At 39.8% G+C, this 16,417-nt stretch overlaps 1 protein-coding gene across 10 annotated transcripts in view; it reads left to right on the top strand.

The window, feature by feature from the left end:
* Positions 1–16,417, top strand: part of IL1RAPL2 (interleukin 1 receptor accessory protein like 2) — a 390,373-nt gene that overhangs the window by 351,075 nt on the left and 22,881 nt on the right. For 8 of the 10 annotated variants that reach the window (XR_009819683.1, XM_062006928.1, XM_062006927.1 and 5 more), the window contains 3 exons: positions 2,949–3,078; positions 9,214–9,359; positions 15,051–15,194. Coding sequence is in view for 9 of the 10 variants with exons in the window: in XM_062006928.1 (XP_061862912.1) it covers positions 2,949–3,078; positions 9,214–9,359; positions 15,051–15,194 (420 nt within the window). In the remaining variant the exon portion in view is untranslated. The remainder of the gene's footprint in view (positions 1–2,948; positions 3,079–9,213; positions 9,360–15,050; positions 15,195–16,417) is intronic. The other 2 variants (XM_062006933.1, XM_062006931.1) reach the window with 2 other exon arrangements.

The following is a 16,417-nucleotide window of genomic DNA, read 5'->3' as shown; positions in this document are numbered from 1 at the left end:
TGACTTTGTCCTGTTTCTAGAGTCAGAAAGGAGTGATGAAAGCTATAAACCAAAAGCTGCTTCACAGAGCTGCAGAAGAGCAAGATGTCTTTTACCAGCCTGAGGAGGAACAGTGCATGAGAGTTTGGGTTTGGACAGGGCCTTGCAGCATGATCGTGGCGCAAGCTCTTTCTCCTCCAGGACAGATCAGCTCAGCCCAGACATGCATCATTCTGCCACTGAGATAAAAAGTTCTTGTTTCATGAGAAATACTTGCTTATATCTCCCTCTGATCAGTGGTGGCTTTGCAGATGAAACAGACTGTGGGGTTTTTTTAAGGTGATCCCAGTCTCAGACTCTGAGCTCAAAATACTAATTCACACTAAAGTTTGCCATTGACAGTATTGGTTTATTCTGCTGGTTCTCCCTGGTGGCAAGGCTGGGAAATAGATCTGCCCAGGCATGTTCAGAGTGTGCAGCCTGTCACAGCAAAGGCTACTGAAGCTTTAGATTGGGTTTGTTTATTACAGAAGGTCTGCACCAAGAGCTAGGTTTCTTAGTTTGTCCTATTCATGTAGAAAAATTCTTATTTCTTCAGACCAGGTGTGTGACCTCAGGAGGTTTGCTCTGCATGGACAGAAATGTTACACTCACTTCAGAATCTTTTCATTTATTCAGGGTTTGTTTTTTAAGTAAAAATGTGCTGGTTTGAGGAAAAGCACACCCTGTGATATATTTTGCCTGTAACACTTAATGCCCAGCACGGTGTGCCAGGACAAGGGTATATACAGCCAATGCTGACAGGCCACATCTAGCCCTTCTCCAGGTGCTTCAATTGTCTTTTCCCATTAAAATCAAACACAGGCTGAGCAGCCACACGCTAGGAATCACTAAGTGGTATTTAAATAGATGTGTATCATGACTCTGAGGCAAGTGGCACTAAAGACCTCACGCAGCACTGACATTCAGCACGTTAGGAAAGGTGAGATGGATACAGCCAGAGGCTCCAGTTCTCCCTTCCACTCACAGAGGGCACGCAGCACTTCACAGGCCTGGGAGAATGGGTTAGGAGCAGAAGGACACAGACTGTTCTGATTCTTTCTTGTAGTGGAATTGAATGTCTACTTAGGAGTGTTCCTGACTTACATTAGTGAGGTTTGGAACTTTCCTAGGATGGTGGTCAGTGTTGTGGGATGTATGAGTAACTGTGAATATCCACTGCTGCTTGTATTTTGGACATTTAAGCTGGTTATATATAATCTGTCAGCATCAGCACGTGTTCAGTGGCCAGCTGTGGTACCAGAGTTCATAGTGAATGTGGAGATGATGAAAGGTTCTGTAAAACATTTCCAGGATAAACATTTTCCATTTTTATCTTGTCATGTCTATTTGAGAAACAGAGACTGAAGTGCAGTCTCTAAACATTTTCTTGCTGTAACCCAATGTTTCAAAAGGACTTGTAATTTGGATCTTGTCTTGGAAACAATTTAAAGGCAGCTGATTTTCAGGGGCAGGGAATGCTGCACTTCCTGACTAATCAGACTCGTTTGACATGTCTTAAATTGGGCACTGAAATAATGGATAGACAAGTGCAAGTAGTTTGAGTCGGGACAGCTCTCTGGGGACTTAGACAAAGACGCTTTAACACACAGCTCTGACATGCTCTGAGTATGCACACAGTGAGTGAGCACTGAGCAGACAAGAGCAAACTGACTGAGGCACAGTGAGTCAATCATGTGAAGCTGGTAGCCCGTGCTCAGCCAAGTGCTGGACTCTAAATGACTGGCCCTTTTTGAAAAGTGTAGGCCTGTTCCATTTCAGCATCAAGAGAGTCTCCTGCTGGCACTGAGTACGGAAGAAATGGTTTATTGTGCCAGACAAATAGAATAAAATGCATTATTTAGGTTTTCTGTGCTTGATCCAAGTCCTGGAAGATTCAGCAGGAGTGTCCATTGACAGAAAATGAGTTCTGTCCTTGTGAGTTGGTGACTACAGCAGCTTTGTAGCCTAGACTGCCTGTGCTGGGTAAAATAGGCAAAGAGAAGTGGGTTCAGGAGCTATATTTGTATACTAAGGGCATGGGCATGGTTGTCCTGAATTTCCTGGCTTGTTTGGGGAGGGTTTTTTCTCTTTCTTTTTTTTGTTTTCTGCAGGCAGACAACCATCTGTCCTGGCAGTGTGAGCACAGGCCTGGACCAGCGAGTGCAGCAAAAGCTGTAGCCAGACAAGCAAACAAACAAAGGCATCTAAACGCTGAATTCTTGGAGATGAAAGAAATCTGATTGGCTTCCAAGTTTTATTTTCTTTCTTTTGGAAGTATTTTTGCAGAGCTGAAAAATAGAGTTCTTTACCCTGTTGCTAGAATAATACTTTGAGGCTTGGTCCTTTGCCAAAAGCCTGTTGACAGTAACGTGAGTGTTGTTGGTGCTCACTGGCGTCATGTATTACTTGGGGATCTTTAAAAGCTCTCTGAACAGCTTACTAAGACTTCATTAACATTTGATTTCTATCTAAGTGAGGAAGAAATTATTACTGTGTCTTTTTTTATGGGTGGATAGGCAGCCATAAGCAAGTTCATTGATTTATCTGCCTCTTAGGGCCCACTCCCCAGTCCTAGTAAAGATCCCAGGAGTCTGACAAAGAAGTCATCTCTTTTTCCTAACCACAAATCTCACAGCACCTGCTGTTACCATCATTTCCATACCTTCTCGTTGTTCGGGTAGCATCTTTCTGGGGAAAATTAAATGATGGATAACATCAGAGTTTCATTTCACAGCAATTTCTTGTAGGTGCAAATCAACATCACCCTTTTTCCTATGATTTATAGTTATTCTTTCTTTCTTTCTTTCTTTTTTCTCCTGCAGTTTTAAATGGGAAGGTGTGTTGGAGATGTTGAGATTTCTCGTAGTCATTCTCTCACTTATAGCCACGACAAAGTGTCTAACCCTGTCTTTTCTTCTTGTGCTCAGGAAACCCACTGACTGTGGCCTGCAAAGCTTTCTTTGGATTCAGTGGAGAATCGGGCCCCATGATCTACTGGATGAAAGGGGAAAAATTCATAGAAGAATTAGAAGGTCACATTAGAGAAGGCGAAGTCAGGTACCTGTTGGAGTATTTACTTTTCAACAATGTGGTATGCCCCAAAAGCCTGTTGAGTTTTTTGAAACAGGTTTTTAATTGGAAGTGGAAACAGTTTTCTGCCTGAAGAGTGATGAATGACTTGGAACCAGGGCAGTGTGAGTTGTTCCCTCTCCTCTCTAGCAAATAAACTCTGAAAGACATAGTAGCTATCTGTGTGCCTGAAAATCTGTTGTCAAATTTCCCTGATGGTAGCTGAAGCATCTCTTGAGTGTTCTGGGGTTTGATTTTAGCCCTGTGTGGAAACAATGCCATCCACTGCAGCTGCCCCTCATAGCAGTCCTTGGCAAGATGACATTCATTTCAACATCAGTGTTAATCTTAAAGATGAATGGCCTCTTGTCAAAGTCACCATACTTTTTCTCTTCTACTGAACATGTTGTCTGCCTGTGATATAGCTCTCATTATGCCTTAACCAGGGCTTTCAAAGAGCAGCATTTGTTCCTCCATCCTTAACACTTCAGGGAGAGAAGGAAGTCACTGTGTGAGGGTGTCCAATATCCAACTTGTGCTTGGCTCATTCCAGATGCTGGTTATCATTTGTTGTAACAGTTGTAAAGAAAACAAACACTTATACCCTCTGAACTTTCATGGAATTTGTACCTAATAGCATCTTCTTGTCTTCCTTGTTTAATAATTATTTAATTGCTCTTTGAGCAAAGATTGAGCCATGGTTACACAATGGGCAAGGTGATGGCAGCTCCTATAGACACAATGAATATAGATTATAAAGAAAGCCAAGGTCTTTTCACCTTCCACTGAACATGTTTTTGGTCTTATTTCTGAGTAGCTTGTTTCTTACTAAAGTTATTTTGGAGAGCAATCAGAGAGAGAGATTCTTTTGCTTTATTATTTGATCAATAGTTTGAACTTCAGCCACTTAGCCACCAGTTATTAAGCCATACTAAAACAACTGACCTAACATTGTACCTTAATTGCATACAGATGAAATTTAACATATATTGCCAGAATGGCTTTTAAGTGCACAATCTTCTTTTGGGCTTCTGACCACAAAATACAATTATTGGAAACTTCTGCCATTGCAAGTAATGAGTATTTAAGGGCACTGTGTCCTCTCCAGTATATATATATATATATGAACAGAGTGATTTTGGTCTAGTTCTTCCCCTGCATCAGAAGGACAGTTAGAGGTTTGTATTCAGAGAGCTCTGCAGCTGTAACACAGTTCAAAACTTTCAAACTGAGATTGAAAAAGCTGATTGTCCTTCATTGTGCCATCTCATTACACATTCATGTTTCAAATTAATTTTGTGACAGCTACGTTAAAAAGCTTTGACTCAGTTTACAGACCTGTCACAATTCAGTGAATTTTCTCTTCAACAAAGCTACTTATCATGTACTTAATCTCCTGTGCATCACACCCAGCATTAAAAACATAGCATTTACCAAAACCTGCTGCATCATTACCAGCAATGCCACAGTCCACCCCTTTTCTCATTTAGAAGTAGCTATGGCAACTGCAGTTGTAACTTTTTGCAAATGATTCTTTCACTGTAACAGCTCTTGTTTATGTGTCCCATTACAGGTATGCTGCTTCAGGGAAACTGAGCAGCACTAACTATTCTATCAGTGCCCTGAGCCAGCCCACGTCTTCCACCCAATAGTATTTATTGATGTATTTGAAAAAATGTCCCATGTGTTTCGAATTTGATGAGCCAACGTGAATTTGCTGGTTAGATGCCTTTCCCATCTGTTTGCTTCTATATGGTGTTATCAGCATGTGTCTGTTAATATTGAGAATAAGTAACTGGGAATGGTTACTCCATGGGTTGTTCCTTTGGCAGATATCTGTCATTTTAACTCTGTATCTGCTACCTTAAATTAATTCACAGAGTTAGTAGCACTCTGAAATTTTGGTTTTACCCTTACCCTGGGCTGTACCCACCCATTGTATTACTGGATTTGTGGTATATGATGAAAGTTCAGGTTTGCAGATCGGTGCAGTGCAGGAGTACAAAACATCCATCCCTAGTTTGCATCCTCCAGTATGCATAGTCACCAGCCAATTAGTGTGCTGTTATGAAAGCACTGAAATAAGCAGGCATGTGACTTGAGCATTTCTGTTAAAATCAAACCTGTGGAACTGTTTTTTTTGGTAAGCAGACTAATGTATGTGTAGCTCTGGACTTCTCTATTAGACCTTGTTACAGACTTTATTAATAAAAGACGGTCAACATTGCAGGACTAGGAGGTGATGATCCCTTCTAGACACTTGCCTTCCCTCCTGTCTCTAGATTCCCCTCCTGTTAGACATGCATAAGGGAAAAAGGAGAAAGAGGCTTTGCTTGCCAGGTGGGTTTTTCACAGTGGTAATAAAAATGTCATGTGAATTGAACAAGGGCTATTAAAGGAGGAATCAGAGCCTTTGAGCCCACCTGCAGAGTTTTACCTAATTATCAAAGGAGCCCATGGCAAATTTCAACACCATCTCTCTGCCATGGCAAAGAAGTATTTTCAGTCATAAATGTTACTCCTCCTGTCACCTATGATTTACTTCTTTTTATTCTTCATGAAATGCTGCAGAACAGTTTGCTGGTGCCTTCTAAATGCTCAACTCTTAGAGCATGTTTGTCCTCTTTTTTTCATTCTTCTCCATTTTAAAAATGGAAATAATTTAACTCATTTTAGAGACATGAAAATAAGTAGAGACATTCTGAACTGCAGCCTTATTTCTTCTTGCTGATTAATTTAAAATTCTGCCTTTTCACCCACAGAAGTCAACTGATGGTTGCAAAATGCTCAGACAAGATGAGGATGTATTATTCTGTTAGGGGATGCTGAGGTAGAGAGGCAGAATTAACATCACTGCCTGGATAATGTGTTGAGTAGTTTTCAAAGTAATATGGAAATGACAGTCCTCTCCTGAAAAGCTTATACCATTCAAGCATACAAGTTCTGGACAGAGAATGAGAAACAGATTGTAGAACAGTGAGAGTGAAGATCGCTGTGCCATGTTGTTAGTTGAACTACCTTTCTTTGGAGAGGTACTTACATACACACAGATCTGTCCTTTCATCTACAAACTATTGTAAAGGACTAGAAAGAAGAGATTAGTGTTCAGATCCCTGTTCACAGTCCACATCCTCAACTATATAACAAATAAAAGCTTCCTTTTTGCTAAGTCCCAACTCACATGCAGTTTGATAAAGGTTTGAAATTAGTGTTTCTGTCTTGCCAAGAGACCCAGGTGAAGCTTTCTTATGGCCTTTATACCTATGGTCATACAAAGCCCGAAAATGCTAGGAAAATGTGGTTGCAAAGGAGAAGTATCTTAACTTCAGAATCAACTTAGTGCATAAATGCATTGGAAAAATATGACAAAAGATTTGAAATATCCATATTTTTCAAAGAAAAGTTTTGTATTCTGAAGTAACACTTTTGGGTTTAATTCACATTTTCTTAACTGAAAAATAATCAGTAGACAAAACATTTTGTTTCGGATCAAGTACCATGCTTCAGCTTGAACAAAAAGAAACCACTGGGTTGTTAGGGTTTTTTTGGCTTCACTCCCCTCCTCTTTTTGTCCCTCCATTGTGCTTGTGTGAGTTGTCAAGCACTATTGATTTACCTATGTATTAAATGATGTGATTACTCATACAGTTTGTTCATCAAACTAGAAAAAAGAGCTATTATTTTCTCAACTTGTGGGAGCTGGCATGTGTTGGCAATGTTGCTGGCAGCTTCCCCCAACTTAGATAGGGATAGAGCTTCATCTTCTGGGCATGCAGCAAATACTATTGTAGGTTTAAGGTCTTACTTGTTGAGACTGCATTATTTTCTAACCCAAAAAATACTATGCTTAATGTTCTCTGAATCAGCTACAAATCCAATCAATTAAAGGCTGTACACAAATTTTAAACATGTAGGTGACTTACTGTGTATTTCTGTGGCAATGATGAATTAGAAGGAAAAAAAAAGCAGAAATAAAAGGTTCAACACCCCTAAGAGCTATCTATGCTTTGTTACCAGCACAATGCTTAAGTGTCTGTCAGCACTTCTGTGATAGATCCCATTCTAAAAGGTTCTCTTCCTAAAGATTGCAATTAGCATGAAAATAAGTGGGAAAAATTTCTCGGTCCAAATGCATATTCTTTTTTATGAAAGCTCTTTTTAGCTGATGATGTATTATTTAAATTTAGGTTAAGGGTCAATTATTTTCTTTTCAATAGATTCAGAGTAATAGTTTATTTTATCTTAATTGTAATCCGTCTTCTTTTTTTCTGCATAAAATACAGTGATTATAATAAACACAAGACAATCTGAACATTCACAGGGTGATCCAGATTAGTGTCCCAGATATCTTCTCAGTTAATGGTTTTATTTTTTCCTTGCAGCATGATTTGTAGGCCAAAATTTGTTTAGCATATTGTTTACCCGTAGAGAAGAAAGACTTTCCTGAGTTTATAATATTTTACTATGTGTACATGTGGATTATTAATTGGGAAGAGGTAATTGATTTATCTGACCCTCAATGACTTAGGCTGATTTGAGTCTGCAAACAGATCAGACTCTCTTGGGAAGTTTCTTTTCTGGGCAGAAATTATGCAAATTCAACCTTACTTGCATTATTTTCAGTACTTGGACTCAGGGCCACATTAAAAGTGAGAATGAACTCGGATAAAAAGATGCAATCCAAGTTTCCAAATGCAACATACATGCCTGTTCCTAAACTACTGCTTCTTTGCTAGTTACACAGCTGTGGTGAAAGAGGCTGAATTTTGCATGCTCTGGTACACCTTCTGAGGTCTTTCAGATCACACAAGCCTTTAGAGGCTACATGCTGTATGAAACCGTACTCTAAATCTGTGCTTCGTAGCAGTCAGGTTTGCATTCTTGCTTGCCTAGTGCAATGCCCTCATACTTCGCCTTTGATTTCTTTTCAAATGTGTAGTTCCATCTTTGCTATGTGAAATTATGTACATAAGTAAATATATGTGCTCACTGGAACCCCTAACCCATCTTTGATTTATAATAGAGAAGTTTGAGTTTTGCTGTTACTGAAAAATTTGAGGCTCTGCAGAAGTGGTTTCCATCCAGCACAAACAGCACTTGGGTTAGTTAGTTTGTGCCTAATTGCCTCCCTTCAGCCTCTGGAGAAAATATTCCTTTTTTGGTGAACTTTGACCTTATTTATACCTTTATCTGTTAATGTTGTACACTATATTTTCAGAGAAGAGTCAAGTACTCACTGTGTGCAATGATGAGTTCACAGGTGCCTGCGAGGGCATTGCACGTTTTATGTTTACCCCCTTACACAATGTGCAGCAACGTCAATGGGATCGAATGAATCTGGTAGATTTTACTTGATGCTACACTTTCTTGTTCAAAGGACCAGTCACTTTTTCTTGAGCAACTGATAAGGAGCTTTTTGAAAGAATAGAGCATTGTATTTTTAGACCTAATATCAGCATTATAAAACCCTTGCACTTATTTGCATTCTTTTTAATGTTCACATTAGAACAGCGACATTAAAAGAATGTATCTCTGGCCTGAAACTCTGCTAGAACTTTCTATTCCTTTTGTGGGGATTTTGCATCTCTCCAATGTCCTCAAACAGGACCAGAGAGCTCTTCTTCTTAACAGTATTCTCTTTTAAAGTCAGATTCTAGCCCCAAAAAATAGAGGAAAATTCCACAGAGTAGCTCAGCTCCTCTCGTTGGTTTTCCAGACTGCATTAAAATGTATTGCAATACCCAGCCTTTAAAATATCGCCTTACCATTTGCTCAGCAATGGCTTAGTAGTGCATATTTACTTCTCTAGAGAGTATTTATTACTTCTTTCAAAAGAAACATGGTTTTTAACATTTAGTTCTGGTGGAAGTGAGGTAAACAAGCCATATGCAACCACTGCACTTGAAGCCACTCTTCCTACACATGGAAAAAAAGGCTTTTGGTTGTCATGAAAGATGCTGCTGTAAAGCGTCTTTCAGGCAACTGGAATCTCTTTCCGAGTCTTACTTCGGGAGTGGAGGAGGCCAGGAACACTGTGTACTGTGTGCTGAGAAATCTTGGTTCCTTTGAGAATCTTCCACCTGTAATAATTCAGTTAAGTGAAGACCATATCCTTCCTTTCAGACTCCTCAGAGAACATCTTGGAGAAAAAGAAGTTGAACTGACATTGATCTTTGATGCAGTGGAGGAGGCAGACCTGGCTAACTATACGTGTCATGTGGAAAACAGAAACGGGCGGAAACATGCCAGCGTTCTTCTACGCAAGAAAGGTAATTCTCTTCTGTTTCTGTGCTCTCATCCGCCTCCGCAGCAACAGGGCAGCCTGTAGTGAAGGTCCTGCTGACCTCTCTGGGCCAGGCTGGGCTCCTCTCTGCCAACTTGGAGATGAAGCATATTTGTGTTACAGCTTCAGTTCACTATTTGTGAAAATAATTTATGAACTGATCTTTAGTCTTCAGCGAATTAGTCTTGCAGGTGATGCACTTGCCTGGTATAGTCACACATAAAGCACCAGTATCATCAGTGGAAGTATTTTGGTCTGAACACCCTGTGAATTCAACCTAGAGTTGACTGACTCGACTAGAAGTAATTGTGCATTTCTTAGAATAGGTGGAATAGCACTGAGCTCATATGATCTTGTATTTCTTCAGTTCCTGGCTTTACTGTTTAAATTGAAAGCAGTCACCATGCATTTTGATTTCTAACTGCATTGGGAATGAAAACATTGCAGTGGGAGACACAAATCAAGGGAGAATTACCTCATCATAGTTTGCTTGGTACTGTGTCTGGCAGTGGGAATACCACTGCTGACAAGTTAGCTGTAGCAGAAAGAAAACCGTTTGGGTTTGAATGTTCAAAATTAAAAGGTGCCTCTGTGCTCTGCTGTTTGTAGAAGTCATTATCATAAAGAGTGTAACAGTATCTCATTACAGTTATGTTGTTTGTTCAATCACCTCTCGTATTCCTAAGTAGGTTAACATTTAAATTTGATGGTGATCTCACTAACATACGGCATATTAGGTAGTACAAAAGCTCTAAGATAGCTACTGTTGGGAAAGCAAAGGAAGGTTACACACTCAGGATACAGATACGATGTGAAACCACAGAGCCATCAGCACAGGAGACTGACTAAAGAGTTAATACTCTTAATTAAGAGTTAATTGGCCAGATCTCTGCCATTATTCTTGGAAGCAAATTAATTTACCAAGAGGAGAAGCAGCTGTGTGTTCAAAAGGCACACCAGTCCTTCCTGTGCTTTCAGACCAGTGAGGCAAAGGACATGCATCTCAGTAGGCTGTGGATTGCAGTGTTAGTGCTCTCCATCATCACAGTTGTGACCAATTCCCATTGTCACCATTTAGAAAAGTTTTAAATGTGCTATTATCATAGAATCATTTTGGTTGAAAAAGACCTTTAAGGTTATCAAGACCAACCAGTCACCTCACACTGCCAAACCCACCACAAACTCATGTCCCTCAGCACCTCATCTATGTGTCTTTTAAATATCTCCAGGGATGGGGACTCCACCACCTCCCTGGTCACTCTGTTCCAGTTCACACTATTAGTACCTAAGCATGCTGTAGATCGATCTGTGGGCCTATGGCAGACATCACCACGAGGCAAATGAACTAAGGGCCGTGTGGAAGAGTAGGAAGACCAGCCAAGGATGCTCTAGATGAGGCACTGCAGTTCAGGAAAACACTCATAGTCACTCTTTCACCTGAAAGCATGCTGGATGCCAAGTGCTGTGTCTCGTGGCTGTGATCTGTGTAAAACGAAATGTGAGGGAAGGATGGTATTGGGCCAATAAAAGGCCTACTAAGAAGAAGAAACTTTTGGGTCAATGCCCTCTTTTTTTGCTATTCTTTAATGCAACCCACAGGTTATATGTGTGGAAGTACAGTGTGCAGCCCTGTCAAAATCAATTGAATCAAGCCCTGCTTAGACAGTTCCCTCTCTACGTGAGAGTTTTATGTCCTTCCAGAAAGAAGCACATAGAGTAAGTTGTATTTTATGCAAAGTGGTAAGGATAAAACACAATACAGAAGATGCACACCACTCTGAGAAACTGAGGCCCACAGATGTGCTGTGGAACACACAGGAATGTATATTCAACATCTAAAGTGACAGGATGTCACAACTTTAATTAAGGGATCTGGCCATTTTGATGAAGAATTGGCCTCTTTAGTGCCAAAAGCATTCTACCTTTCCATTCACTGAACGTCATAAATATAGAGCTGATAGTAAGTATATCTATGTTGACACTATTAAATGTTCAGCTCTGTTGCATGTATTAGAATAACAAGGTAGGTTTATTTGTAACAAGAAAATGCAGATATTTCAGAACTCTGCTGAAATGATGGGAGAAGCGCTGCTGAATACAGAATTTGGAGGTGGAAAGGATCACTTCTCAGCTACTATTTCATTTCTCTCTGCACCGTGGCTGTAGAAAGCTTATATTCCCCTTGGGCATTCTCAATAGTTGATTTTCAAGCTATTAAAGTGCCATTTAAAATAATGACAGTATTTCCACTGTGTCCTTTGACTACCTCTCCCATTGTCCTATTTGTTCTCACAAATACTTGACAAAACTTTTTATTTCTTCAACTTGATATAATTACTTCTCATCCTAGCTTGCTCCTGCTTGGATTAGGCTGTAGAGTAGTCATGAGTCAGGAAATACTACTGTGTTTACTGACTGTATTTTACAAGGTGTAGGACAGGACTGGTAGAATGCTGTTGACCATCATCAAAGTGAGTGTCAAAGAAAGGATTGTGGATTCCTATTGTAATGTGTTGCAGCTTTCCAGATGCTGAAGCACTTGGGAAAGGCAAAGAAGCAGCACTGATCTGTCAGCCAAAGAAATCTCCATGCCTCCAAAGTCTTACCTGCTGAGTGCTGCAATATCCCTCTTCAGCAAGAGGTGCTTGTAGCTCCATTTTGTCTCCATGTTGTCACAGTGCTGTAGCTGTTGACCCTCTGCTCAAATGTGTGATTGCAGCACATTAGATGTACACAAGCTAGCATGAGTACAGCTAAACTAGGAAAGCTTGGAAAAAAAAAAAGAAAGGAATAGATCCCAAATCCAAGTTATAGCTGTAATACAAGAATTTCTAGAATTAGTTCTTGTTTTGACATCAGGTGATTATTTCTAAGCACATACTTTGCTTTAAGGAAGAAAAAGAAACTCTCCAAGTGTTTCAGGTAAAATGTGTTGAAACCTTTTGCAGTGTTAGCAGTACAGTCCTCACAAATGCTTTTGGAGAATCCAGGAGTTCTGTCTGTACACCACCAGTGTACTGATAAACCCAGAACATGCATCATCATTTAGGACTTTCGGGGTTTTTGACTGAAAAAGAACAAATTCAGTTTCAAACACTCAAAGGTGCCAAGGCAAAGCCACAATCAGGCACACTCGTGAGACCTGGATACCACTGTCTGTTACCCCATTCTTCTTCACTGACTTCCAGATCAGATTGTTATTTGCTTTCCAGGAGTTCAAAAACAAGTTCTGGACAATCCCAGGTTTGCATTTCTTTTTTTTCCTCCATTCTGTCCTAGCAAGTTTGGTGCTCAGCTCACACAGAAACACAACATACACCCTCCTGTCCCTTAGTGGTGGAAATAGTTGCCTTCAAATGAGTTTGAAAATAGTCTAGTATTTTAGTGATTGAAGTTTACATCGTCTGTAATATAACTGTCTTGGAACATGAATAAGTGGTCAGGAACTGCAGAATAAAATCAAGCTGTGCTTTTAGTGGAAAGAAACAGTGAATTTAGATAAAAGTAAATGTAATAATGGTGTTTGCTCTCAAGGAGGCTGCCTTTATTCAAGACACACGGGAGAAATGCATGACTGGGGGCTGAGACTGATATAGTACTAGGTGGTGAGGAACCTTCCAACATAAATTTGTCTCTCATTTATTGGGTGTTTATGAGAATTTTAGTGTTTTAAAGACCATAATCCGCTGTGATACATTGTGGCTAAGTCCTTCCACATTATTTTATGGTAAAAACTATTGAACTATTACTTTTTATTAAATTTCAATCACTGTTATTGCACAAAGCCCAGATTCTGCTCTTTTCCTAATGTTGGATGTGCTGCTTTCCCTATTGACCTCAGTGAGGACTGCTTGGGGAGCAAGACATTAATCAGAGGCAGAGACTAAAAGCTGGACTAGGCAAAAAAAAAAATCAACATTTTGGATTTTTCTCCATTGCCTCCACCTTGGATTGGGAACAAGAAGCCCCAAGGCCTTGACTCCTCACATCTGGACTCTAGGAGTGCTAATGGGGCAGTAGGACAAATACAAGACCTGCAAAAACAGTTTGATTCTGGCTTTTGATACAGATTTTATATTTTTACTTGATACCCTGCCATTCCCCTGGCAAGTGGACACAGATCTGTGCTCTTGTGTGGACTACAGGTGATAAGGCTCAGCATTTTCTCTCCCTCCAAGCTGGCAGCTTTGCCATCTTCTCATTTTCCTAGGGGAAAAAAAAACCAGTACAATGAAAAAATAGTTTTTCCCTGAAAAGTGGTTTTAACCAACTCTGTTCTCCATTTGACCAGATTTATCCTCAGAGTATATGCTAACTTTATCGTGCAATATAATAAAATTCCTGTGAATTGCTTGTGTTCTCAGCTTAAATAACTGTTATAATACTTTTTCCATGTATTAGTTCATGACTTCTTACCAGGCAGACATCAGAGATACTGTAAACTGGGAATAGCTTGACATCTGATGTTAATTATTGAAATAGAAGGTGTGGCAAGGCAAGAATAACCCCAGAAGATACACAAATCATTTGCTTTTTACCTTGCAAATTACACAAATGACATACCAGTGATTTTTTCTGACCTAAGTTTTAAAAGTGTAAAGACTGTAAAAACTTTGTCTTGCCTGTATTACAGTTTTTACATCTTCACATTGTATTTATCACAGCAGCAAATATCTTCATGACATCTTATCTAAACTAATATAGGCTGTTGGAGGCAGCTACTGTCAAATTGTCATCTTTGTCTTTTTTAGCCGAGTCATATGCCAAGAGGTGTTACGAGCAATATTGTGTTCAGAGGACATTTCGGGCTAAAGAGCAATACTATTAAAGTTAGTGTCTTCCACCAGGCAGAGCACTGGACTGATATTCAAGGATTTTTATCCCATTCAGGCACTGGTTTGTTGAAGGGCCTTGAACATGTTGCTTCACTTTTCTATGCCTCTATCTCCCCAGCTGTAAAAGAAGGATTCATTGTGTTTGGATGAATTTATGAAGTTCTTTGAGGCAGACTGCTTATGATGTCTCTTAACAAAAGCATCCCAGTAGGAAACTTTAACTAGCACTAGTTCCCATTAAAGTATAATGTGTACTAAACAAACATGTGAGAACTCCATTAGTAGCCATCACAACTCAAACAAAGTGGCTCTTAGCAGCACAATGTGTGCTCCTGGCTTCTCACATTATCATGGGTATTGTGGATGCTCAATTCATTCTCCTGTGATTCAGCTGAAGTCCTGGCTTAGCAACTCACTCCAGCTCATCCACTGGCTTCACAAATACAAAACCAAAGTTCTGTAATTTGAGGGGGAATAGAGCCTCTCAGATGGGACACAATATGTCTAGTGTATCTATTCTCACGTACAGATACTGGATGGACTCTGCCAGCACAGTTTCAAACTCCACAAGCTCATTAAAAGTTGATTAATCCTCTGTGTAAAATCACTACACAATTCCCTTGTAGAAGAATTATGGTTATATCCTCAAATGCATTCTGGATGGTGATTTCAGATGGGCAGTAGATGGAGTAAATTGGTAAAGTTAAGTAATAGGTAATGAACAAAACAAATAGGCATCCTTAATGTTGTAGTGGTTATAATTGGAAGCTGCACAATTACACAGTGGAAGAAATAAAACTCAGAAAGATGATAACCTTTTTGTCTTTCCTTGCTAATTTTAGATTTGATCTACAAAATAGAGCTTGCTGGAGGACTGGGAGCCATCCTTCTTCTGCTTATTTTGCTTGTGACCATCTATAAGTGCTACAACATAGAGTTAATGCTGTTCTACAGACAGAACTTTGGAGGAGATGAAGCAGCTGATGGTAAGCAGTAGCTCAGGAAACTCAATATGTGCAATGGAAATATTTCATGGAGCCAAAGTGATGAAGCTTCTAGATTGGAATGAATCTCAAAAGACACCTCCTGTCATTTTAAGTTCAAACTACTAACTAGGCACCCAACAGGGTAAAGCCCTAAGACTTTCTCCCAAAGCCTCCTGACATCAATAAGTCTTTTACTGAAATGTCACTGGGCCATGCCAGAATTGTTCATGAGTCTGTTGTAAAGGCTTGAAGTGATTCCTTGGGAGAACTCCTCATGTTCGTGTCTCCCAGTGCCACATACACCACAGGTTTTATTAAACATTTCCACTGAATTGCCTTTGAGCTACCAACTCCAGTAACTAGTGAGAGGAGATTGTTACTGAGGCTAACTAGTTACCTCAGTTAACTGGAAATGTACAGCTTGCCTGGAGAGTAGGTTTAGGAATAGACTGGACTGTTTCCCCGTGTCCTTCCCTCTCCTTCCCTCTCACTGGCATATATTCTGTTTGGTGCCTAAAGCTAGACATGCATTTTTAAATTGAAACTTTTATTCTGATGAATATAGAACATTCCTGCTCCTAAGAAGCTGGAGTAAGCCCAGCTAAACTACATCCAAGTGCTTAAAATCTTATTATTATATTCTTAACACTTCTAGCATAATTAATATGTCATTAATATGCATATAACTAGAATCTGCTCAAGATCTAAGTACAGTATTCAAGTACAGGTACTTTTCCTAGCCCACTGCAACACTTGTGAGTCATGTAGCCAGCCTGGAATGGTGTATCTAGAAAAAAAAGAATGTATTGGAAAAGAGAGGCAGGGAACATTTCCCTTGTTGTACCAAAACAGTGTGCAGTTGCACAGACGTGTTACATTCTGCAGCTAGCATTACTGCTATGAGAATAATCAACGTTTCTGTTTAATACTGGGTGGATGTGGTGGGAAAATGGTAGAATGACACCTGTGATTTCAGAATGTGGAACGATAAATAGCAGGAATAGATCAGGAGACTTCCCCTTTCTTGGTCTTCACACGTGAGTGAGAAACCCTAAAATGATGCTTTTTTCATACTACACAACAGTGCACAATATTCATACTGACCTAGGAGAAAGCAAAGGGTGAGATTATGTGTTTTTTGAAGCAATTTACCTCTAACACCAACAGAACATCCCTGGTTCACACCAACAAAAAGTGACCCAAAGTGATAACTTCCTCCAGAT

The sequence above is a fragment of the Colius striatus genome, chromosome 13 (assembly GCF_028858725.1).
Source record: "Colius striatus isolate bColStr4 chromosome 13, bColStr4.1.hap1, whole genome shotgun sequence".
NCBI lineage: Eukaryota > Metazoa > Chordata > Aves > Coliiformes > Coliidae > Colius > Colius striatus.
This window is presented reverse-complemented; position numbering and strand designations above follow the sequence as displayed.